Source organism: Bemisia tabaci, chromosome 1, assembly GCF_918797505.1.
Source record: "Bemisia tabaci chromosome 1, PGI_BMITA_v3".
Classification (NCBI taxonomy): Eukaryota; Metazoa; Arthropoda; class Insecta; order Hemiptera; family Aleyrodidae; genus Bemisia; species Bemisia tabaci.
The window spans coordinates 46,890,167-46,915,234 of NC_092793.1; the positions used below are offsets into that span (position 1 = coordinate 46,890,167).

Here is a 25,068-nt window from a genome sequence, read left to right on the forward strand (position 1 = left end):
TTTGTCTATAGAATTGCGGCGGGTTTTTTTTTCCTCGAAAATCTTCGATTTCACGTTATTCCGGACGCGGGAAGAACAGTACATTCTTAGCAGACATATCGGCAGTGAACCTACCAAAACGCGTAGAGTTGAATTTAAGGGGGGGGGGGGGGAGGAAGCACACGGGCAAATTTTTGGGGGCTGCAAACTACCGGAGCATGACAGAGCAGCAGATGTAAAAGTAAGTTATGAATGTTTTTTACTGCTTTATAAGTCATAAAAGCTCATCACTACCGAAATTCAACAGCGACAAAATCGTGAATCCAGCCCTGCACTTTTGGTTCGCGACGTTGCAAATTTCCTGTCTTATTCAATTAGACGTATTTATGCTAAATGGAACTATGTGCAAGTGGAGAGATGGGGTGTGCTCGTTAGTGCTCGGGCCTTAAGAATAAATGGGAATTCAAAAGCACCAGTGACGTCAGCGATGAGGACCGCGGGCTCGACGACTAGGTCAACGTCAAAGTGGTGCCTTTTTCCTTTCGGAAAATTAAATACGAGCGGAAATTTTCGAAGACTGCAACCGAGATCCGTGTTTTGGCAGTTTCGCCGTCGGTATGCTTTAGGACCTTGCGCAAAACAGCGGGTGCACGCAGGTACTTGGTGCTGGCCTTGCGACGCACACCCTTTCCAAAATAGGTAGGCAGTTCTGAACAACACGTGTCTTGTCAACGTTAACACGTAGACGCCAGACGGTCAAGGCGCTAAGTTGTTTTGTCCGAAAGTAACGCGCTGTACGCAGTACGCTCTGCACTACTAACGGCGTTAATCGTTCTAGTTTTGCCCTCGAACATTTCAATTCTAATTTCGCACACATACTCGGTTGGAATTTTGTCTCATCAACAGGGAAAATACCTACGCTACTGACGGACAGTGGTGTTCGCGCGCAGCCGGAGTCTGTTAAGATACCTTTCTCTTCTCCAGCGACTCCTTCAGAATAAAATCGGATAATTTCGCGCATCTTTCTCCGCATAATTTTTCCGTGGGCTGGCCGTTGGAGGGGGGGGGGGGGTTGTCCAGTGACTGGCCTCAAAGTTCAAGGGAATCCCGATCTTTGCGTTGGTGTGATCTCCAACTCATATGTTTTAAGTCTCTCTGTGTGGGTGTGGCCTTCGGATATTCCTCGCCAGTGCAACGACCTTTTCTCGGTTGTCTTCAATCTCTTTTGATGCACGAAATTTGATCTGATTTCAACGGCGGTGATATGCAATCAGAAGTCGCTCTTACAATCAATGGAACTTCCTACAAAGGTATGATAAGTGTCCTTACCTCTCAATTTGTGATCGATGGTATTTTTAAATGCCAGTTTATCATTCAAACAGTTGGAACTTTAATTAATTTAGATGGGGGGGGGAGACTGAGATAGAGGTGCTACATTTTTTTCATTTTCCAGCTGATATACTATGTACCCACCCACATTCTTGAAACGAGAACTTCAAGCTAAATACAATTTTTCTCTAAAATAATTAATTTGATGGAACTTATTCACAAATATCTGAAACCTGCTGAAACCAGAGTTGGTGACCAGTAACCTACCGGAAATGTTCAGTCTTCGAAGGTTCATAATTTTAAAGATAATGATCCTTTTTCATGTTTTTTTGGCATTGATAAATTAAGGGATAATATTTCTCCTGAATTATCAAACCAGTTTTCAGGTTTTAAGCCCTCAATCACTCATAACTACCAGCGATATAGCGTTTTATGTTGTCTTAAAATAACTCTCGAATAGTTTTTTTCCCCTCTTTTAAAGAATGAATTATCCTGTTTCATTTCTGTGTACATTTTTCACTTTTGCATCTAATTTTCGTTTTATGATTTTTTCCAACAGTTCCCCCCTCTCTTCCAGCGGACACTTCATTAAATGAATTCCTACGCACAGTAGCACATCTGAAAGGGACAAAATTCATGTGTTTGGAAGGAGGCTGCGGTGCTTGTATCGTGACAGCAAAAAGAAAAGATGCTGCTACTGGGAAAGACTGGATTTTTGCTGTGAACTCCGTAAGATGTTTGAATTTATTTTTATTTTTGCAGGGAAATGATCCACTTCTTCATAAATCTGGGGAAAAAGAGGTGGAGGAGAAAGAATAACAAATTTCTCAATATGTTTTCCTAAATTAACAAAAGTGTGACCTAAGAAGTCTAAAAAAAAGACTGACTAAAAAGTCAGTACATTTTTAAATTTACTGGAAGTCAAAACCTGTGAACCTCGATATCTCTCGAGAGGAGAAAGATATCAAGGTCCGGTTTGGACGAAAAATTGCATACTCTAAGATCCTAAAGGTCAAAATCCCGAAATCACATTTTCAAGTTAATGTGCTTTTTTTTCAGTTTTTGAGTCTGGAAAATTTCTTTTAAACAGAGGATACACAAAGATCTCAATTTTTCATTTGAACCAAAACCAGTTTTTTAAATTGTTCGTCTTTTTCCGCATTCAACGAGTGGTGCATTAATCTGGCGAGCCTAACGGTTCCGGAGTTATGAGCGATTGAAGTTTCCGCCCAACGCGCCCCGACCGATTTACGCGCGTCAAAAAGCCGGATTTGGGTGTTATTAAATCAGATTGAATGTTCAAACCGTGCAAAATAAGTTTTTAGGGATTCTTGAGGGTCGCTGAGTTCAGGAATTACTGATACTTCCAAAAAATTCACTTTTTTAAAATTACAACTCCGTAGCTCTACTTTAGAGGCCCACCAAACGCCAACTGGCGGCTCAAGGGGCCTGTACTAAAAGAATTGATTGGAAAAAAGAAAATGGGGAGATATGTTCGTATTATACATAAAAAAGCTCAAAATTTGATCCAGCTACTACTAGCTCTTGTTTCATTCATTAAATCATAGATTCTAACAATATGAAAATACACAAAACAAGTGCTGATATTTTTTCCAGTGCCTAACACCAATTTTTGCTTGTCATGGATGGTCTGTCACAACAGTCGAAGGAATTGGTAGTAAAACTACCGGATATCATGAAATTCAATCTCGTTTGGCCAGTTTTAATGGAACACAGTGTGGATACTGCTCCCCTGGAATGGTTATGAACATGTACAGGTATATTTTCTGGATATCATAATCATTCTAATATAATTCGGAATTTTGTTGCCTTTTTTAAAAGTATCACTGCAAGAGTGATAGCACCGCAGTAATGCATGCATTTCAAAGAAATAGATTATTTTTCTATCAATGTAAAAGCAACTGTTGAGTGTTTCAAGAACACACGGGGTGAGAATAATCTGCTGAGGGGTTTCAACTCCCAGCATAAAAGTAGTCTCATAGAAGAGATGTACAATTTTGAAATTGCAAAGATTAATTAAGGACATTCAATGTGTCTCTTTTAAAAGAAAAACAAAACAAAGATAGGTACTGGAATGCTCAAACAGGAAGATGTCCTACTGAAAATATGTTTCCTCAGATATATAGGTATACTCTGAAGTCAGAAAATACAGAATGCTGTCAGGTATTTTTTCTCATCTTTATCTTAATTCATGCTGTTTTGCCCTCCAATTATGTAATTATAGTGCCTAGCAGGAGCTCATACGAGCCTAAGATTGAGTTCCAAAACACAATAAGAAATGAAGAAAAAGCTAACAAAATTTTCTTGCGTTATGAAATGTGCGAAGTTAATAATGTTTACTCTTATCTTCAATATGAATATTCATCAGGCATTAGTAGGGATTAACATGTTTTACGAGCATTCTTTGTCTTGATAGAAGGTGAGAGCTGCTTCTAGGATACAATAGAGGTTGCAAGGTGCAACGGTCAATAGACAAAGTTTAAAATCTTATACAGCAGTCAAGGTGAAGACATTTCTCCGCATTTTGCAGAGAGGCTGTCTACAGACCAAAAAATTCCTTTTGATCCTAATGTTTCTCAAGAAGATGAGTTGAGAGTAAAAACAAAAAATAAAAAAGGTGCCCTGTACTGATAATGCTTTCGGATTGGACGTAGCAATTGTTGCACCCAAACAACATAACTCCAAGAGGAAGAATAATGCTTGAAGGAGTTTTTTCCCTCTGTAGTACGAGTCTCAGTGTAATACAGAGATATGATGTCATCTCTTGCCTGATCTATAAGATTGAAACTTCTGCTCAAATTTGCTAAACTGATTATGAAATTTGTTAAGTCTTGAATTACAATTTTTCATTTTTTATTCAGTCTAGTAAAAGGAAAAGAAGATGTGCTGATGAAAAATGTGGAAAACTCTTTCGGTGGCAACATTTGTCGCTGCACTGGCTACCGTCCTATTCTTGATGCTTTCAAGTCACTGTGCACTGATGCACCCAAAGTTTACCGTCCGGAAGTATGTGGCGACATTGAGGTAATTCTTATTTTACATCACATCATGGATGGATTTTGGGAAAAGGCACATGGGTTGCAGCTCATGGCAGCAAAAAAATATACAAATTTAGTTTTCAATTTCAAAAAAGTAAAATATTGGAAGAGTAAGTAGATGATAGACCTGACAAATATGGGTTGACAACACCTTTGACAAATAAATTGGAGCTATCATATCAGCCATATCTAAATACTGTATTGTTGTTTTATTTTGCTTCCTCACCTTATCATCACTTCATCTTTCATTTACAGGATTTTCCAAAGCTTTGCCCAAAAACTGATGAAGTTTGCACAAAAATTTGTAATAGCAAAAATCGTTGCCATCCAGGAGCGTCATTTGAAGATGATTTCGACCTATTGTATCTAGATAACTTGTCTCTTACACTTCTGGAGGACATCAAGTGGTACAAAGTGGACGATAAAAAACAGATTTTTGAGATTTTTGACATGATCGATGATTATCAATCATACCAATTGGTCGCAGGCAATACTGCACATGGTGAGTGCTCAATTTGCTTTTGGAAATTGTTCTTTTATTTTCACAAGAGAACACTCATCAAATCAAGCACCCTTATCACATTTTTTTTAATCTTTTTCATAAATTTTCAATTACAATGAAAACACTTTATGATGTAAAATCTCCTCATAAATCATAATACTGAAGCCTTTCAATCTTTTAAACACCCCCCTTTTTGAGCCTTCATTTTTTTTTTTAAAAAAGCCTCTCAAATTTGTACATTATTTGCTCTGACTTTTTTATTTAGGAGCTTACCGCACAGGTGATTTTGATTACTACATCGACATCAATAGTGTTGCCGAACTGGCTGATTGGATCCTTCAGGACAATGCTCTCATTCTTGGCGCCAACATCACATTGACAAAAGCAATGAGCATTTTTGAAAGTGTTTCACAAAAATATCCTAAATTCAGTTACCTGAGAGTTTTCGCCAACCACATTGATTTGATAGCAAATGTACCTGTCAGAAATGTAAGTTACTTATTAGGCACTTAGATACTTGGATATATTATAATTTGAAGTCTTTATCTTTAAAATTTCCAGATTTGACATGCTTTCTGACCAAAAAAACAAGCTATTTACAGGTGCATCTAAATTAATATTTAAGTATTCATTAAACTTCAGACAAAACTAAAATTTAAGTTTAAAAAATCAAAAAGAACATGACTTGTTAAGTTTGGTTGTTAGATTCAGCATCAGTTAATCAAATGTTCAATGATTGTTCAATTTCAAAGTGACATTATTTTCAGTATGACACTACCTATATTTCTAATGACCCTTTTGAAATTATTAAAGTCTTAAATTACTTTTTTCCTCCCTTTAGGTTGGAACTTTGGCTGGCAACCTGAGCATCAAGAACCAACATCCAGAATTTCCTTCTGATATCTTTTTGATGTTTGTGACAGTTTGCGCAATGTATGTTGAGGGTAAGATTATTGCAATAACCGTCAAAAAGAGGCCATAAAAAGAGTGTTACTTTTGACCACTAAATCCTATTCGTGATTTTATCTTCTGTTAGAGTCATTGATGGAGAATGATCAGTCCTCAAATGTTAACATTTTTCCTTAAAATAAAGAGCTTTGTTCATTGAATAAATGGAAGGAAATATATGAAATTAATAGTTATTATTTATCAGAAATGTTGACGGTAAGAATCCGAACTACACGAAAATATAGAAGATACATGTATACATACAAAAGCAAAAAGGACAAAAGAACAGTATATATCCATACTAATACATACAGGGTTATTTAAAAGTCACGCACCACTGGCCATGAGGGAGGTGGCCATTTGAAATTTTTTGTTGCCCCCCGCCCCCCCTTTCCCTAAAAGGGTCTAAAACTGTAAACTACCTTAACAAGTTTTTCCCTTGATATGAGGAAAAACGTCACAAACCGCAAGTAGGTAGCTTAATTTGAACTAAAGTTATGGCCAGTGGTGCGTGACTTTTGAATAACCCTCTATATCAATGGTAGAACTTCCAAAACCACGTATCTCGGTTTGTGACTTTGTAGTGTTCCTGTCATACTTTATTTTCTAAACGGGAAACCACTTACCTAATGTTAATGCTTAAAAACTTCTGTGATTTAATTTTACTGCAAGAAGAAAATTCCTTGAAAATTTGAAGAAGATATCTGTACTTGTTCTTTAAAAAAATGAAATGAAAGAGGAGATTTTAAAGCATTGCAAAGGTTATTTGTGGTTAGGAAGTTTTACCGTCAATGTATAATATTAGTATTTTAAAGTCCTCGAGATTTCAAGCACTTAGCAGAATATTTCTTCATTCATTTTGCTATTCATTATTTATTAAATCTTGAGTATTGATGGACCTTGTGCATTTTACAGAGACACCACTCGGAACCTCTGATACAAAATTTGTCGAGGAGCTATTTGCAACTGATTTGCGGAAAAAGCTGATTACATCTTTCATCCTGCCTGCTTTAGACGATTCATACATCGTGAAAACTTACAAAGTCAGTTTCCATCTTTGATTTTCTTTCCTCTTTTTATCAATGTAGCAGAGTTATCTCATTGTAATTGAATTGCCCTATTGTGTTTTTTCACACTGTAGTATCTTGCTGATGTTGGGAAAATTGAGACCTCCACCACTTTAGGTTTAGAGGTGTAGAGTTTATGAGTTCTTGAGCATATACAATCAAAATGACTTATTGAAATTTACCCCTTATGCCTATGCCTTCTAAGTAATACACTACTTCGTGAGTGTATCCAGAAACTTACTCCTCCTGTAATCGTCAAGTTCATAGTATTTCCGCTTGCCTTTGCTACTCTATTTGGCATAAAATTGAAATGCCTTCATATCTTGTTTAACACATCGAGTGATCATTGAAACACACCTTGTCTTTTTATTATATTTTAACTCTGGTTTTTCTGTTAATTTTTTTTTTTTCAGATCATGCCACGTGCTCAAAATGCACATGCGATTGTCAATGCTGGTTTCAAAATCAAGCTTAGTAACAAGGATACTCTGACTGTTAGTGAAGTTACGATTATTTTTGGCGGTATCACACCAAATTTTGTGAGTTTGCATTCTTGTTTGCTGCAGTAGTATCATTTTGTTCTTTATTGTGTTTGGCAAATGTTTGACAGTCAAGTTTTTAAGTTTTTGACATATTTGATACTTATTAATTGGTATTTGACATCCGATTGCAGAAGCTTTCTAAATTGATTCCTTCTCATCAATTCTGTCGAATTATCCAAGAACCCTCTAGATGAACTGACTTTTGAAATGTAGCTTATTCATTGAAATTTTGTTTGAATGAGCTTTTCCCATCTGCCTTTAGAAGTTAGTTTCATACTGAATTTTGGCACACATTGGGAAAATCACCTTCTCCATGTCGGAATGCATCATACGAAAACTGCTCTTGGTAAACAAATATTGATGATAATCAATACACGATGACAATGTAGATTTTCTTATTAAGACACATTCTTCAATGCTCATCCTCAGAGAAAGTAAGAAGAAAATACACCAGAAAAAAACAAAACCAAACAAACGACTGCACAAATGAGACAAAATATTCTCCTTGTTTATTTTTCAATTATATTTTGCAGGTGCATGCACAGCAGACACAAGACTATTTGGTCGGAAAAAGCCTGTTGGACTCAATGGTATTGCAAGAGGCTCTTTATAAATTAGCTTTCGAGTTGAACCCAAATGTCTCTCCACCTGATGCTTCCCCTGTGTATCGCAAAAGATTGGCTCAGTCTCTTTTCTACAAGGTAAATCATGTTGTTTGATTTTTCTTTGCTATTTTCTTTTTCAATGCCAGTGAACCTTTTAACATATAAGTAAGCTTATTTTTGTTATATCCACCAAAAGTTGTACATTCTCAATCTAAAATGTATTCAAATATAAATGGTGGGTTGGACAAAGCTGTATAGAACAGCAATATGTGAAGATATGAGTCTTTCGCAGAAATAGAATCAACTTCTTTGTCGTCTAGGGCTAATTTTGAGTACAAAATTAGAACCTCCCAAGAAGTTGCCCCATTTATTTGGCTGGGCGAATCATGAAGTGTTCTTAAATTTGATTTACGAAGGTTAGTTACTCTCAGCTTGTTCTTTCCGCGAGTTTTTGATTCTCGCAAACTATTTAAATTCTGGCCTGATGTATTACAATCCGTCACAGTGGTTTTTTGATGGATTGGGCATTTTCTGTGCCATTCATAATTAATTAATCAATTTTCTCTTGAGTATTGAACTATGGTTGCCTAACTATTTTCAGTTTGTTTTGAGTTTAAAACCATCATCCGTCCAAGAGAAATACCGCAGCGGAGGCGAAATACTGAAGCGGCCTCTCTCTTCTGGGAAGCAGACTTTCGACTCTGACCAAAAGCTTTGGCCAGTAAACAAGGCTATGCCCAAATTGGAAGCCTATTCACAATGCTCAGGTATTGATATGACAAAAATCTAGTGTCGACACATGCCATGTTTTATGTGAACACTCTTTTTTTAATTAGTTTTTTTAGAATTTTAATAGTGGGAGTTTTGTGTACTTTGATCTGTATGCTTTGCATCCTAGTCCATTTTAAACAAAGTGCTAAACTTATAATTTTGTCTGTCCAGAACCAACATTGCAAGTCTGTTGGAAAAACAGCCAACAAGAATAAAGCTACTCCAAACAGTGTTATGTACATCAACATCTTCTCTTCAAATTTATGACTTGCATATGAAGGTGTTTGACGAGAAAATTTGTTTAACTGATTGCCATTATTTTGTAAATGTTATGGTAAAACTTCGGTATCCTTGAAACTAGTTTTATTCTAAATATTTCACGCAAGACACCTATTAAATATCAAGAACTTCCACAATCAACACATGGCATAGAAATTTATTTTGGTGATTTGCATTAAAATCAATCAGTTCGAACTTCCTGCTTGCGTAAAAACCAAAATTGATCTGCATTATATCAGCAGTTTGAAACAAACTCATGTAGCAGACAAAAATCTTGTTTGATTTAGAAAAAAAGTATCCTCTCCTACACGGAAAAAAAAGATTTCCTGAATTTAAGTAAACGCGTCTACTTGGATTTTTTACTTATTTCAAAACGGGTTTGACTTGGAAGAAACTAACGGTTTTCTTAATGTAAGACAACATGATTCGCTTGAAACAAGCGAATCGTGTTTTCTTAAGTAAAATAAACGTTGTTTTAAAATAAGCCAACTTTTGCTTGAATGAAGAAACCAGTTTCTTTAAAATTAGTAAACGGGGTGAACGCCTTCTGAGTCCGGCCGTTGCCTCTTTTTAAGTCAACAGCATGCTTGGTAGAAGAAAATACGTTGTGTCGAAAGAAGAAACCGGTTTCCTCAAAATTAGTAAACGGGGCGAACGCCCTCAGCGGGGGAGGATGCAATAAGCCAGACGCTGTTGCCTTCTTTTAACCCAACAGCTTGCTTGGTAGAAGAAAACACGTTGTGTCGAAAGAAGAAAACGGTTTCCTCAGAATTAGTAAACGGGGCGAACGCCCTCAGCGGGGGAGGATGCAATAAGCCAGACGCTGTTGCCTTCTTTTAACCCAACAGCTTGCTTGGTAGAAGAAAACACGTTGTGTCGAAAGAAGAAAACGGTTTCCTTAGAATTAGTAAACGGGGCGAACGCCCTCAGCGGGGGAAGATGCAATAAGCCGGACGCTGTTGCCTTTTAATAACCCAACAGCTTGTTTGATGAAAGAAAACAAGGTACGTCAGAAGAAGAAACCAGTTACCTTAAAAGTAGTAAACGGAGTGAGTCCCTTCCGCGGGGAACGGATGCGGCATGGGACATGTGCGGTTGCCTACTTTCAATATAACATTTTGCTTCGAAGAAGAAACCAGTTTCCTTAAAATTAGTAAACCGGATGTTGACGCCTCCTATGAGAATGATACATGCAATTGCTACCAGATGCCGTTAGCATCTGCTTAAACCAACACCATTTATGACGGAATAAAAGGAGACGGAAGTTAAAAAATCAAGATGCCCATTATATTTGTCTACAAAATAATTGTTCTTTAGGGAGAAATTCATTTAATGTGTCCTTTGAGAAATCACTCATATGCTCGGCGTCGACAAAAAATTAAATAAATAAAGAAGTAAAGAAGGAGAGGAAGAGGAAATATTTGCGTTGTTTTAAATAGATCGGCACTGTGCATTTGAAGTTTTAATTTTTATTTTTAAATGAAGGGGGCCTCATAAAGAGGACTTAAATACTTAAGTAGATTGAAGCCGGGAGTTTTTTGCATTGCCTCAGTTCAGTTTCATCGGACAATGTATTTCCTCACACTAAAAAATCGCAATTTTTTTTACTTATTTTCTTCCTTACTTTTCCTCTCCTGATGAATGAAAGATCCCTCGCAGATAGAATTAAAAAGGGTCAAATAAAATGCATGCTTATGCTAAGGGCCGAGGAAGAAATTAAAAAATGTGGAGAGAATCATACTTTTCAGCATGTCACCCACCAAGTTGACAGATGAAGATAATCGAATAACTCTACTGCTACGTAGTGTTTACACTGTTCAATATCGATTTTCCGGGTCCCTTTGATTTATGAACGCAACGATGGAGTGGATCGAAAACAAAATACAGTTTTTTCTGTATTTTTGAAAGGAATTTGCGAGTGCAAAATTGTTGATATTTAAAACTTTGATTCATTTGTGTCCGGGGAAATTTTGGGTCGAAGGGCCTGTCGGGACCGATCTTTCCGCCCCCTCCCTCCACAGTCTTGTACGGATACTCATAAGAGCTCAACATTTGTTACCGTAATTGAAGCATTTGACCCTTTTTACCTTGTTTCCCTGCAAAATAGGGTGGATCCAGCACTTCTTTACCACCTTCCTATCAACTTTAGAGAGTGTAACGAAAATGAAGTGCAGCTATACAATAAAATATTAGAACGTCACGCGTGTGATTATGTAAACTGAGTAAAATATAAGAGTAATCGAAGATTGAACTTTTTTATGAATAAATTGTGACTGTCCACGGAAAAAGATGCCTTAATCCAGAAAATCTCAAAGCTTATTTTTCAAATCTTATTTTTTAAAGTAAGGAATTAGAACTATTAATGTTTCTTTTATAGTGCTCACCTTCTTCCTTTTCCGCCCGATGTGAATTAATTAGAACGATTGAATAGAACTATTAATATTCTAATTGAAATAGAAAAGTCTAATAAATGGTCCAGAATAGTCTTGAATATTATAATCGAATTGAATAGAACTAGTAATATTTAAAAAATGTAACAATCTCAGTCATCAAAAATAAAAAGTTATTGTGTTACAAACATTTTCGAAGAGTTTCATTCTTTATTCTTATTTTTTTAAAGTCAGCGATTCTTCAAGAAAAAATGAAGAGAGAAAATTTTAAAAAAGGCGCATTGCTTTAAATTCTTTTTAAAGAGATTAAAAATTAATATAAGATGGGAAAGAAACAAAAATAAACGTAAAAAAAGTGACAACAGTAACACGCGTATTTCTTTTTTGCTCCAAATTCATCTTTTCGGGTTCAAAAAATCTTAACCCATCAGGTCTCACGCATATTCACTATCACAATAATGGTGAGAGCCTAAGTCAATGACTTATATAGTGTAAATTCGGCCGACGTAGACATAAGCCCCGATGGCTAAGTAGGTAGGGTGTTAGGTTCGTAAACTGTAGGTCCCGAGTTCAAATCCCGATAGGTAGGCCAAAATTTGCAAGTCGGTACTTGCCATTTCGAGTCTTCGATACTTGCAGATATACAATTGAAAATTTTTTTCATCAAAAATTCGATAAATTAAACCATTTTTTGCTATTATTGATCAATAATAATACATATGATATGGGTGCAGTGTGCATACCTGCAGTGACTATTTACTAAATTTAAAACAACAATTGGCTAGAAATAAGTAAACACGCCTGGGAGTTAGGCAACATCCATTCATGCCGGGCGTCCCCGTTTACTAATTCTAAGACAACAGTTGGTTTCAATACAATAAACGCGCATTCCCGTCCAACACGCCGTTTACTAATTTTAAACAAACCATTAACTTGAAGCCAGTAAATGCACGTGGGAGTTACGCAACTGTTTCCTATTTCTAAGTAAACAGTTTACCTAGATCAATACGACGGATACTCACTTCAAACCAACGATAATTTCTTAAATTTAGGAAATATTTTCACGGCATGGAATGTTTCCTTTTTTTAAGTAAACGCTTTCTTCTTTTAAGGGGACGTGGAGCGTTGGATTGAGAAAACGCTATTTCTTGATCCAAGGTAACTCCGTTGTCTTAGTTCAAACCTCCGTTTCTTGTCGATACTTTTTAAGTATCCAGTTTACTTGGTCTAAGACGGCTTCGCCTTGTATTTAGGAAACATTTTTTTCAGTGTAATGCAAGGTACCTCTAAAGTGTCAAAAAAAGAATTCCTGACACAGAAAAAATTCTTCCATCGTAAAACGTACAAAAACCAGCAGTTCAGTGCCTGATTTGATTTGAGTAGATTTCAGTTTTACATTACCAAAACATCTGAATCGACCCTCACAAAAGATTTTACTCTTTTACTACTAATGAGTATTTAGAAATGTCAAATGTATTCACCGAATTCTACGTCAAATTTTGATGAGGAAACATGTACTGTAGTGATTCATTTTGTACCTCGTCCAGTGATCCATTGAAATAAAAGATCAAAAAGTATTTTTCTTTCGGGAAACTGTTACCATGAAAAAATGTTCCATTTTTGGTTAATTGTTTAACAGGAGAAGCTGAATATACAAATGACGTTCTCGCGCCACCAGGTGAACTATTTGGTGCATTTGTACTAGCACCAGTTGGACCAGGGACTCTCGAATCCATTGACACAAGCATTGCCATGGTTTGTTCTCTCCCTCTGTATTATCTCAATGAAACATGAAGTAATTTTAACAGGTCCACAATGGGAGTACTTTTTGGTAAAGTAATCAGAGCAGTTGCCAGGCCAAGAGCCTCTCCATTTTCCAGAATTAGTATGCGGTTTAAAAATCATAATGTCCAGAGCTGATCGTAAAATTGGAACTAAAACTACATCGCCAAATTAGGTATGTAAAGACGATTAAGTGGAATAGCAGATGATACATACATACGTTAGTTCTCTCTGATATATATGACGGTGCAATAAACAAATTTCAAATTGTGGACAGAAATTTTTTGCGGCTTAAAAGGGTGTAATTCTCCAATAGACTTCTTTGTACGCCAATTTTTTGTTCTTTTTAACTGCGAATAATCTGTTCTTGCAGTCTTGGACACAGCCTTTTCTTTTATGCAAACAAACACTGTTCTCTTTAGAATCATACAACTGGTATGGGGTAATCATTTTTCAAGATCAATGTGATTGCATTATTTTTAACAGTGTAAAAACCAAGTTTTTAATTATGTATTACAGAAACTCAATGGTGTAAAAGCTTTCTATTCTGCTAAGAACATTCCGGGTATTAACACATTCATACCCCCGGGAGAAATATTTTCCATTGAGGATGAACCGGTAAGCTATTTAAACTCATTTCTCAACACTTCCCCTCAAATTAGCTCCACGATTGGCCTGAATGAGGAAATACTTGCTTAGCTAATTAAAAATGTGATGAGAATTCGAATTGCATTAAGGGAGGATTGGAACGTTTTTTTCTAATTTTTAATTATTTTTTAACTAAAGTCTGAAGTGAAAAATAATTTTTTGTAAAATAAAAGGAGCATAATCTAAAAATCACTTGCGGCAAAAGAGGGAAAAAAGAATTCCGTCATTTACCAGCTTGTTATTTATTAATAATTATTTTGAAGAGCGGAAGATTTTGTTTTCTTACTAGGGCTACCGTCTCACAGAAGAAAAAAATCCTACCTTATATAGAGATATAGTCATAAAATTTTGCGCGGTAATACTTGAGCATATTCAAGACATGAGAACAACACATAGAATCACAGAATAACAACTTCAGTTATAGTAAACTTCCCTGATCCTTTTTCTTTCAGCTGTTTGCTGACAAGGATATATTGTTTGCAGGCCAACCAGTGGGCATTATAGTCGCTACAAGCCAACACCTAGCAAATAAAGCAGCCAAAAAGGTGAAAGTGAATGTTTCCAATGTAAAAAAACCATTGCTGACAACTCAGGAAGTATTGGACTCAGGAGACCGGTCGCGAGTTAAATTTGTTGACACCCTAGAAAGAAAGGTGAAAAAAGGTATGTATTTGAAAATTTAAAATAGAACCGGGTATTCAAAAGAGTACTTATTTACTTCTTGTTCAACTGACTTATAGAAATGTATTGCCTCCAGGCGGACAGATTTAGTTTTGGAACCGAGAACACTAGCGGTTTCAGACAAAGAACAAGTCGTACCTCTCTCTATAAAGGATGAATATTATTTGAAGAAGTGTTTTTGATTCAGTATTAATAGACCTAACTCTGTCGTAATTGTACACCATACAGCAATTTTCAACACCCAGGTTTGTTTGCAGGTAGCGGAAAGTATGTGATCAAAGGATCATTCGAATGTAAGGAACAGTATCACTTCACAATGGAGACACAAGTCTGTCTTGCAATCCCCACAGACGAGGGCATCGATGTTCACCCATCCTCACAGTTCATTTCATTGGTTCAGAGAGCAATATCCAGGGCTCTGAAACTCCCAGAAAATTGGTGAGTACTTCAATAAACCATATGTTTATAAGCTCCATGAAATTGGTGACTTTGCTGTTGAATGTGGTGACTTATTTTCCCTCTTTTTCCTGGCTTTTCATTTTAAGAAACCTAAAATTGATTTTGTTTTTCTATTTGCAACAAATGTGGATTAATTGTCTTATCAGTAATAAAATACTAATGCTGCATTTTTCAGCATGTACAAATTTTTCAGTCTGTCTCACTTTTAACTATTAGTGGTGATTAAAGTTGATTTTTTAACTCAATATTTTAACCAATATTTTTTAATTATTAAAGAGGCTTACCCTCGTTGCAACCATACACTTTTCGAGTTTCAAAGATTTTCATTTACATATTTTGAAGTTTATGTTATAAATTCAATTGTAAAGACGGTTTAGAAAGAGATTTTAAAGGAATGTGGTTCTAAGTCTGAAACTTTAATGCCGATGTATCATGACGGATGATCTCTATGAACCTCTGAGGCATTTTATCTTTCTTTAAAATCTGTTAGAGTCCACACCAAATATAAGTTTATGCGTTTTTAGACTGTGACGGAAGATCCGCCACCTTGATTTTTGCATTTATTCCCCATGCAAAAGTGGTGTCAGAAATCTTCTGTCATGGTCTCAAAAAACGTAAACCAAGTTAGCAAGGACTCTGCATAAATTTTCCGTAATATTTATTTAAATGGACCCCATTCATTTAAAACCTCCAAATTTAACGGGAAAAATGTTAAATTGTAGATGACGGTAAGCATTTTGGCTCTTTTTTTACAATCATTGTATCACTTCTCCTGCTTGCTTTTGATCTTTTGACGAATCTGCACTTTTCTTTTCTTTTCAGTATCAATGTGCAGAATAGGCGGGTAGGAGGAGCTTATGGCTCCAAGCTGTCTAGGTGTGCCCAAATTGCGGTGGCCTGTGCATTGGCAGCTTTTATTTCGAGGAAACCTGTTAGAATGATGCTTCCGATTGAGACTAATATGCAAGCGATTGGCAAACGTGCTCCTTGTTTGTCCACATACGAGGTAAAATTAAATACCTACCTTTGATGCAAGCTAACTACCTAAGTCATAATGTGAGGGTGAGATTAAAATTTGATAATCCTATAAAACCTCATTTTTAGAGATTTCAGACGGGTCTAGCAAAATGAAACATAATTTTTTCTAGAAGCTGCTTAAATTTTCCACATCTTTTTTTTTTGTTTGGCATAAAATTTTACACATTGTAAAAATATAATTTTTTTAAAAAAAAAATCATTTCAGGTGTCAGTAGATGATGAGGGTAGAGTTCAGTACTTAGATTTGAACATTTATCAAGATATGGGTGTGTCCTTCAATGATAACATAGTTGCCAGTACATTGGACTTTCTAGGGAGCGCCTATGATTCTAGGACATGGAAAGTCAACGCTTTTGCTGTCCGGACCGACAAGAGCAGCAATACCCCATGTAGAGCTCCAGGTAAATTTATTTTCCATTCAAAGCTTTGTAACCTCTAAAAAAGACTAAGCCACAGCAGCAAGACTCCTTAAAACTTTAAGGGGGAAAAAAACTGTAGAAAGTGAAGAAAAAAATATATGACTAGAGCTGATTTATTTTTGGTATAAGTAATTGGTAAAATTTCCGAAGCACTGTAGGAAATATTTTTGATAGTAAAATCATAAAAAGCTATAAAAAGTTACTCGTACAAAAAAAATTTACAACCTAGACCCATTTCGAATGGTTTGTCCATCTTTAGTAGTGCGACTCCAGAAAATTGTTTGGCTGGCAAATTGAGATGCACCACTGAAAATAAACTGACGATCCCCAGTGGGTCTGGATCTTTGGAAATTTTACGTTTAAGTGAGCTCCCACAGTTAGAGTAAATTTTTCAAAAGTTTTGTGGGCCGTTTAGCTTCTGTCCTATCGATTTTTAATATTACTTTCTTTGCTGAAGAAAAGTAAAAAAAAAAAAAAATTCATATTTGACATGAAACTCAAGAAATTTTCCAATATAAATTTTCACTTGATTTTTCTTACAGAATCCATGTTCAGAAATTTTTTACACCTTAAACTGTAAGCAAGGTTCCCCTTGAAGTAGGTGTGCAGGCTTGCCAAAAATCAAGAATCTTGTGTGCTTGTTCAATTACTAATAAGAATAATCTATTGACAGCTTCGACTTTTGACTCAAGTTGCTTTGACACATAGTTGGATTGAATCGTTTCACAGGAGCTGCCGAAGCAATTGCAACTGTTGAACATATTTTTGAACACATCGCAACGGAGCTTAATAAAGATCCTGAAGAGGTCCGCATGAAAAATTTTGCCGATGACTGTAAGGAACAGTTAGAAGCAATGATTGGTCAACTCAAGCAGAGCTCTGACTATGACATCAGGAAGCCAAAAATCCAACAATTCAATGAGGTAATTGTAAATTACTGATGAAATGAGCCCATAAGAATCTATGTCTATTTGAAGCTCACAAATTCAATGTATAAAGTTCCTTTTGATTTGGCTTATTTGCCCATAGTTATTTTTTGCATAAATGCATCCAATGAGGAGAACTACTCAATTGATCAGTTTTGTACTTTTTTTCAATCAATATTTTGATTAGTAGGGGTTCTCATTTTCAACTATTTTTTTTTTTTTTTTTTTTTTTTTTCCAATTTCAGAGGTGAAAGTTTTGGAATTTTTCACCCTCCTCGTTTAGGCCAGGAAAAAGTACAAGAAAAAGTTTTCCTTTGTTATTTTATCAATTGAACCAATTTGTTCCAACCAAGTTCTCTAACAAAAGCTTTCCCGAAAGATTTTGACAGCAGTAACTGAGTGGCATTACCGACTAAAATGAACAACTTTACTTTAATGATTTCTCCATGCTTACAGAAGAACAGATGGAAAAAACGGGGAATTAGCCTGACGCCAATGAGATATAGAATGCGTCTATTTGGCAATTTTCATGCGTTGGTATCCATCTACCAGTCTGATGGAACAGTCTCAATTACGCACGGGGGCATAGAAATGGGCCAAGGACTCAATACGAAAGCTGCTCAAGTGTGTGCTTATAAACTTGGAATAGACATCAATATGGTGAAAATCAAGCCCACGAGTGTTCTCACTGCTCCAAACAATTTGGCCTCAGGAGGAAGTTTGTCAAGTGAGTCTATCTGCCAGGTGAGTGGTGCATCTAGTCTAATTTAATGGACCTTCAACCAACGTTAAAGCACTATAAGATTTATTTTCTTATCTAGTTTTCACAAAAAATGTTTTAAACAGGATTTAAAGGTCCAAAATCATCTTATGAGAAATTAGTGTCAATATTCTACATTAAAATCAGTAAATTCAAACTATCTACTTGCAAAAAAAAAATCGACGGTGATCAAATCAGCCATTGAAAGCAAAACTTACAAGTTTGAGAAATAACTAGAAAATATTTCTGTTAAGTTCCCCTTCTTTCTTGGAAACTTTATTCATTTAGAATTTTAAAGAAAAGCTCTGCACTTCAAAAAGGTGTTGTAATTGCAAAAAAACATTGGAATTAATTTTTTGATCAAGTTGATTTTAGTTTTTCAGCTGGCAGAAAGTTTAAATTGACCACTTAAGAAAATGAATACATCTCACTGAAGTGATAAGTTTGCTAATTTTTGATATGTAAAATTGTCCACCATACACTATATAGAAATTTTGACGAGAAATCATGGGATGTGCTGCATAATTTCTCAAGTTGTCTAGAGGTCCATTGATTCCATCCTTCTCTCGATGTGACAATACAAAACTAAAATTTTGTTGTCATATGCTGGTAGGGTTTAATCTTTTCTTGGTTTAATTTCAGGGTGTGATAGTATGCTGCGATATACTTTTGGAGCGGCTCTCTCCCATCAAAGCAAAACTTAGCCCAGATGCTAAGTGGCAAGAAGTTATTGCAACAGCAGCAGCTGAAAATGTTGATCTCTGTGCCCTCCACATGTACGTTGTTTAAAATTTCATTAAATTAGGCCAGAAATATTTCATGCAGCTCTCTCTCTCATCGATGCTGGGGATTTTCTACCGACCATTAAACTACCGTTCAACGTTTTTCTATTTTACCTATCCACATCATATATATTGATCTTAATTCAAAGGTATTCGTTTTTAGATCAAAGAAAAAGTTGAAGACACAATGAAAAAGTTTTTCTAAATTTTTTTCCCTTGAAATTGATTTAAAAAATGTAGCAATTCTGAATTTTTCAAAAACTGGAACGAAAGACAAAAAAAAGAGAGGAAATTTGGATTAGAATCATTCATTTTTTTAGAAGATTCAAGCACAATATGATGGAACAGTACAGAAATGGGAGGGAGTTATCAAAAAACTACATAGTCAACGTAATGTAATTTAGGGAGAACACCCTGTTTTAATGCATATTTGATGTCCACAGTGGTGCAAACGCTCTCTCTCGCGCAAATCACTTTACTTGAATTTTAATGTACTCAACCATTAAATTAAGAGTAGGTAACTCTTTTTCATACAATCCCTCTGCAAGCCATACTAACTTTTTCCAAAAAAAGATTGAACCCAATCATTTCACAAGAAGATCTGTTCCTATTGCAAAGATGACAGTATATCATATATGTTACCGGCAAACCCCGTTTTTCAGGCAGACCTAGGTCTGCCAAGCACCTCGTTTGGCAAACCTAGGATTGCCTGAAAATTTTAGGCAGACCTAGGTTTGCCAAAAGTGATTTTAGGCAAACTAGGTTTGCCAAACGATTTTTTTGGCAAACCCCGTTTCTGATTTCTACCGCTAAAGTGACTTTACCGGAAAACTTTTTCTACCGCTAAAGTGACTTTACCGGAAAACTTTTTCTACCGCTAAAGTGACTTTACCGGAAAACTTTTTCTACCGCTAAAGTGACTTTACCGGAAAACTTTTCTACCGCTAAAGTGGCCTTACCGGAAAACTTTTTCTACCGCTAAAGTGACTTTACCGGAAAACTTTTTCACCGCTTACTTGGCAACAAGGGAAGCACTCGTGAGAAAAATTCGGCGGCGTTATCAGTGGACATTCCAATTAGATGACAGGGAAGACAAATTCTTGTGGATTAGGTGCGAACGGTAGCGCACCAAACACGCTTCGCGGAACGCGGCGTCCACGGAGGACAGTGATCAGTGTTTTGTTTTTGTGCAACGGAGTAATCATGGCTACCGCGAACGTTAATTTTGAACTTTTTTTACGTAGTTTTATAAATGAAGATAGTGAAAAAAACCAATTGCATGTTATTCCCAGAGAACAGTACAGTGATCTGATAAATGAAGTGAAAGCCGCGAGAAGTGCTCGGAATAAAACCCCCCAACAGAAGAGACGTGTTAGGCGGTTTAATGTTATTGAAATCGGGGGTATAGAAAAGTTGGTGAAAGCAACGGGAACCGATGACATTGTGTATTTTGTTCCATTGGAGGAAGTATACGGAACAATTGAAGCGACTCATGCTGCTATTGGACACGGAGGTCGAGACCGGTTGAAAGCAGAGCTTGGTAAGTTTCGTAGTTAACCATTATTTTTATCAATTTTTTTTTTTCTGTTTATTTTCTGTTTTTATAGCACGAGCCTTGACGTATTCTATATGGTAATTTTTAAAAAAATAATGAACTATGTTGGTCTCAGATTTATTTTAATTTTATTATGTCACTTGGAAAAACCGGAAGGCGAACATGAAGTCTTGTGCGGCAACTGCGCGACGAGGAAGAACATCCGAAAAGCTCGGAGTCAGGCAGCTGCTGGTTTGGAACAGCAAGCTAAGAAGATGCGTCTGCACTCGGACAAAACGCATCCGCCAGCGAAGGTCGGCGACAACGTAACAATACCTATACCAGACGTGGACAAGCCTCGTGCTTGTTTAAGAAACATAATCGGCGTAATTCTCGACAAAAACGAACACGAGTTATACAAAATAGGGACCAAAGACGGCATCCTCCCTAAAAGGTACTGTCGGTCGGAATTCGACGTGTGCGCCACGGCCTTCATATCGGTCAGTGAGGTGCCAGCCGAAAAAAAGGTTACGGTACGTGCGGCCGCAGCCAGTGTTGCTGGGGGTTCTGCGCAGGGGTTCGAAAGGTGCAACTGCAAAAAAGGTTGCACCTCAAACCAGTGTAAGTGCCGCAAAAATGGCAAACTGTGCAACTCCAAATGTCACTCCAGCCTCAGCTGCAACAATAAATAAATTTCCTTTGAATGTACTTTTCCTCTAAAAAATAAAAAAGTGACAAGAAATCTATAATGATTTCGAATTGCATCAATTGTGTAACGTTTTCCCTCATGCCCTTTTTTAAGCACTTGTGATATTATGATATTATGTTAAAAAAGTGACAAGGAATCTGTAACGATTTCAAATTGTATCTTTTTTCAAATTGTAATTGTAAATTTTGCATTTTTTTTCCAATTTTTTTTGCTACTCAGATTTCTCGTGCCCTGTTTTAAGCACTTGTGATATTATGTTACACTGTTATTCAGCCTCACCTGTGATTCTTTTATAATAAACCACCGCTCGCCCCGGTCTGCGTGGGGATAAATAGTATGTTTCTCATTGAATTCGTACTGTCACTTTAGCGGTAGAAAAAGTTTTCCGGTAAAGTCACTTTAGCGGTAGAAAAAGTTTTCCGGTAAAGTCACTTTAGCGGTAGAAAAAGTTTTCCGGTAAGGCCACTTTAGCGGTAGAAAAGTTTTCCGGTAAAGTCACTTTAGCGGTAGAAAAAGTTTTCCGGTAAAGTCACTTTAGCGGTAGAAATCAGAAACGGGGTTTGCCAAAAAAATCGTTTGGCAAACCTAGTTTGCCTAAAATCACTTTTGGCAAACCTAGGTCTGCCTAAAATTTTCAGGCAATCCTAGGTTTGCCAAACGAGGTGCTTGGCAGACCTAGGTCTACCTAGGCAGACCTAGGTTTGCCTAGGCAGACCTAGGTCTGCCTGAAAAACGGGGTTTGCCGGTAACATATACAATGTGTGATGTGTGTATTCACATGTTCACATCTCTTTAAATATCAAAATTTACCTTTTAGGTACACGAATAAAGATCTCGGGGAAAAGGATATGTTTAGAAGGTATGATATCTTTGGAGTCTGTGTCACAGAAGTTGAAGTAGATTTGCTGACAGGAAATCATCTCGTAAGTACTTTACTTTAATTCCTATTACTTTAATCACCTAAATATTTTTAAATATGTTATAATTCACAAACTAACTCGTATATATTAGAGGAGCAATTGAACCATGTTTTGCAATGGGACACACTATTCCTATCTTGTTTCAAAAACAACTTATGTGCTACTAGTTTCCCTATGCGGATGAATACTCTTGTGAATGAGCCAAATAAAAAGGTTCATTATTGCAAAATGTAATCCAATCACAAAAACAGTAAAATTGATGAGCCCTGACCTCATCATTAGTGCCAAAAATTGTTTGATCGGTGCAATTAGAAGCTTCACCATTCCATTGGCGAGATCTCAGTTCATTATTTCAGGTTTTACCTGCAGTGTTAGGGGATGAATTTTTAAATTTGTACCACCAGCCTTTAAACTAGAATATTTAAGGTAATGAATATCCTTTGACAGATCCTGCGTACGGACATAATCGAGGATGCTGGTGTTAGCCTGAGTCCAGAGGTGGATATTGGACAAGTTGAAGGTGCTTTCGTAATGGGCCTTGGCTACTGGCTTACAGAGGAAATCATTTTTGATTCTAATACAGGGAGGGTCCTTACAGACAGAACCTGGGTAAGAGTTCTTTTATTTGCTTTAACCATTATTCACTATCTGATAAAATAACTTCAGGTTAACTTTGACAGATTATTGATTAGCAGATGTAGCTCTACTCTCATTTCCCAATATTGGTGGTAACATCTGTACTCAGATGCACCCACTTACCGTTTGAAGCAAAATTTTTGCTTTGTGAGTGAGAAAACGGTCAGATGTCAGAGAATCGACTGAAATTGAGATTTCCACAAAACAAGTTATGTTTTCTTTTTGAATGATCCTTTCAGATGTTCCTGCAGGAAATACTGATGCTTCCATTCTGATCTACCAAACTTTCAAGTATACACCTCTGAAAATTGTTGCAAAATGTTACGTTTTGCTATAAATTTTTAAAAAAAATATGCACCATAGCTTTTCTAACTGTTTCTTTCAATTTTCAGAACTACAAACCACTCGGAGCCAAGGATATACCATGTGATTTTCGGGTGACTTTGCTAAAAAATTCAAGTAATCCACTTGGTGTTCTGCGTTCTAAAGGTGGGCAAATTTTTGTTGAAATCATCAGAATCAACATGACAAGAACAGATACCAGAGGGGAAGAGAACTAATAGGTTATTCTTTTCCCTTCAATAAGAAATTCTTAATGCAGTTTATTGAAACGAACCAATTTGAATAGCTATCAGATCTCCTTGGTTGTAATGTACTATTTTCGAAATTGAATCCAGAAGTCCTTGTTACTTCAATACTCTGCTAAAAAGTTAGACGATATTCAGCAGAAAGGGACACTGTTCATTACTGTGTTAGCAAAATCATGCTTCTATTCCTCTCTCTGCAAAACACCCCAAGGTTTGAACAGTTTTCATTTTTCCACCAAGAGATTGTTAGTTTAAAGGAAAATAAATCCCTCAAGTTTCATTACTGTACATGTATTTAGTCTCCTTTACAGCAAAGACAGAGTTGTACGATTTTGAAAACACTGCTTTTATGTTTGGTCCATCTTGCAGATTAACATAATTTCTGAGACTTAATATTTTTTCCGATATCTTTAGAAAATGTGTTCGTGTGTAGGGACTGCGCTTATTTGTGATCAGAAAGCTTACTTTTTCACGGCTAAAATAATTTTATGTCATTTTCAGCTACTGGTGAGCCACCTTTGTGCATGAGTTGTGGAGTCATGTTTGCTCTACGTGATGCAATTAATGCGTCCCGCTGTGATGCTGGCGAACCTAAACATTGGTTAGATATAAGTAAGTGTATTCTTATTATAGTTGCCATTATTCTTTTAATGTATAATTTATCATCATGTCTTGTGGTTATCACAAATGCGGGTCAAAGGGTTTTGATTTTAAATTAATTTTATATTTTCAGGGTTGACAGCAGTCTGGCAAACGGGGAAATTCAGGGAAAGTTAGGGAATTTATGATGATTAGGAAAAGTTAGGGAATTCGTGGGAAATGTCACAGGATTTCTGACACATCTACTAATCACTAAAATATATTGCAATAAATAACAATCAGGATAATCAGAATACAGACGATTGCTCTGAGACAAAGAAAATGTTGTGGGAAAAACGTTAAATTTACTCCCATTAATATAAAATAAAATTGAGAAATCAAATTATAATTATTTAAGGTTAATCCTGAAATTAAAGGAAATCAATAAATAAATCCACCCATGATAGCAAAAATAATTCCCTTATCAATGCGATGTGATGTCATCAGAGGATAAGGTTACAAGTGGGAGTTTTGTGTGTTTATTTTTGTATTATTAACTTGTAAAGAATTGTACGGCCACCGCCTTAGAGGAATGTTAAGTAATTACACTAAGTTTAGCGATGTACTTACTTAATTCTAGTCTTAACCTAAGGGTTTAAAATATAAAACTATGTTTTCAACTTCCAGGAAGCTCCTGAAAGGGGTACTTTGTTGGATTTTGACTTTCTGTGGACATTAATTCTAGGGTGAGGTCACTCATTTGAAGCTGTAAATGAACTTTGTCAAACTCCTAACTGAATTTTTTTGCTTCCAGATGTTCCATTCTCTCCTGAGAAAACTTTCTTGGCAGCTTTTACAGGGACTCAAGAATACAAACTTTGATAGTTTCTTGCTCCACAGATGTAACCATTCCTTGGAGCTGAGGAGAGTTAATTAATTGATAGCTTGGTTAAGTGAAAAAAGTTAAAGAGAATTAGTACGTAAATAATTTGTGAATAAATTTACATAGTGCCTTTAAGATCTTAGCTAGGTACTTGGGACACTTTGTCTTCATTTTACACTAACATACAATCTTGTTAAAGCAACCATGTTTTATGATAAAGGGGGAATAAGTGAAGAATTACATACTGTTATTGA

The 25,068-nt window shown here is 36.2% G+C and overlaps 1 protein-coding gene across 1 annotated transcript; it reads left to right on the forward strand.

The window, feature by feature from the left end:
- Window positions 1-647: 647 nt before the first annotated feature.
- Window positions 648-24,881, forward strand: LOC109038857 (uncharacterized). Its single transcript, XM_019054079.2, has 25 exons — window positions 648-1,289; window positions 1,868-2,037; window positions 2,926-3,086; window positions 4,191-4,353; window positions 4,623-4,869; window positions 5,135-5,358; window positions 5,711-5,813; window positions 6,733-6,860; window positions 7,298-7,423; window positions 7,960-8,127; window positions 8,633-8,798; window positions 13,111-13,226; window positions 13,773-13,871; window positions 14,354-14,564; window positions 14,840-15,020; window positions 15,864-16,047; window positions 16,285-16,480; window positions 17,228-17,421; window positions 17,881-18,168; window positions 18,827-18,960; window positions 22,027-22,132; window positions 22,577-22,738; window positions 23,158-23,254; window positions 23,854-23,964; window positions 24,746-24,881. Exons 1-25 carry the CDS (start codon window positions 1,244-1,246, stop codon window positions 24,811-24,813), a joined length of 3,849 nt encoding a protein of 1,282 aa, XP_018909624.2. The 5' UTR covers window positions 648-1,243; the 3' UTR covers window positions 24,814-24,881.
- Window positions 24,882-25,068: the final 187 nt, after the last annotated feature.

What these genes read in the sequence shown, in the direction of transcription:
- LOC109038857 (XM_019054079.2), top strand. Translation starts at nt 1,244, where the DNA reads ATGCAATCAGAAGTCGCTCTTACAATCAATGGAACTTCCTACAAAG. An exon ending in CTCAGTCTCTTTTCTACAAG is followed by an intron (nt 8,128 to 8,632) that starts GTAAATCATGTT and finishes AACTATTTTCAG; the next exon opens with TTTGTTTTGAGTTTAAAACC. An exon ending in AGAAAGAAAGGTGAAAAAAG is followed by an intron (nt 14,565 to 14,839) that starts GTATGTATTTGA and finishes GTTTGTTTGCAG; the next exon opens with GTAGCGGAAAGTATGTGATC.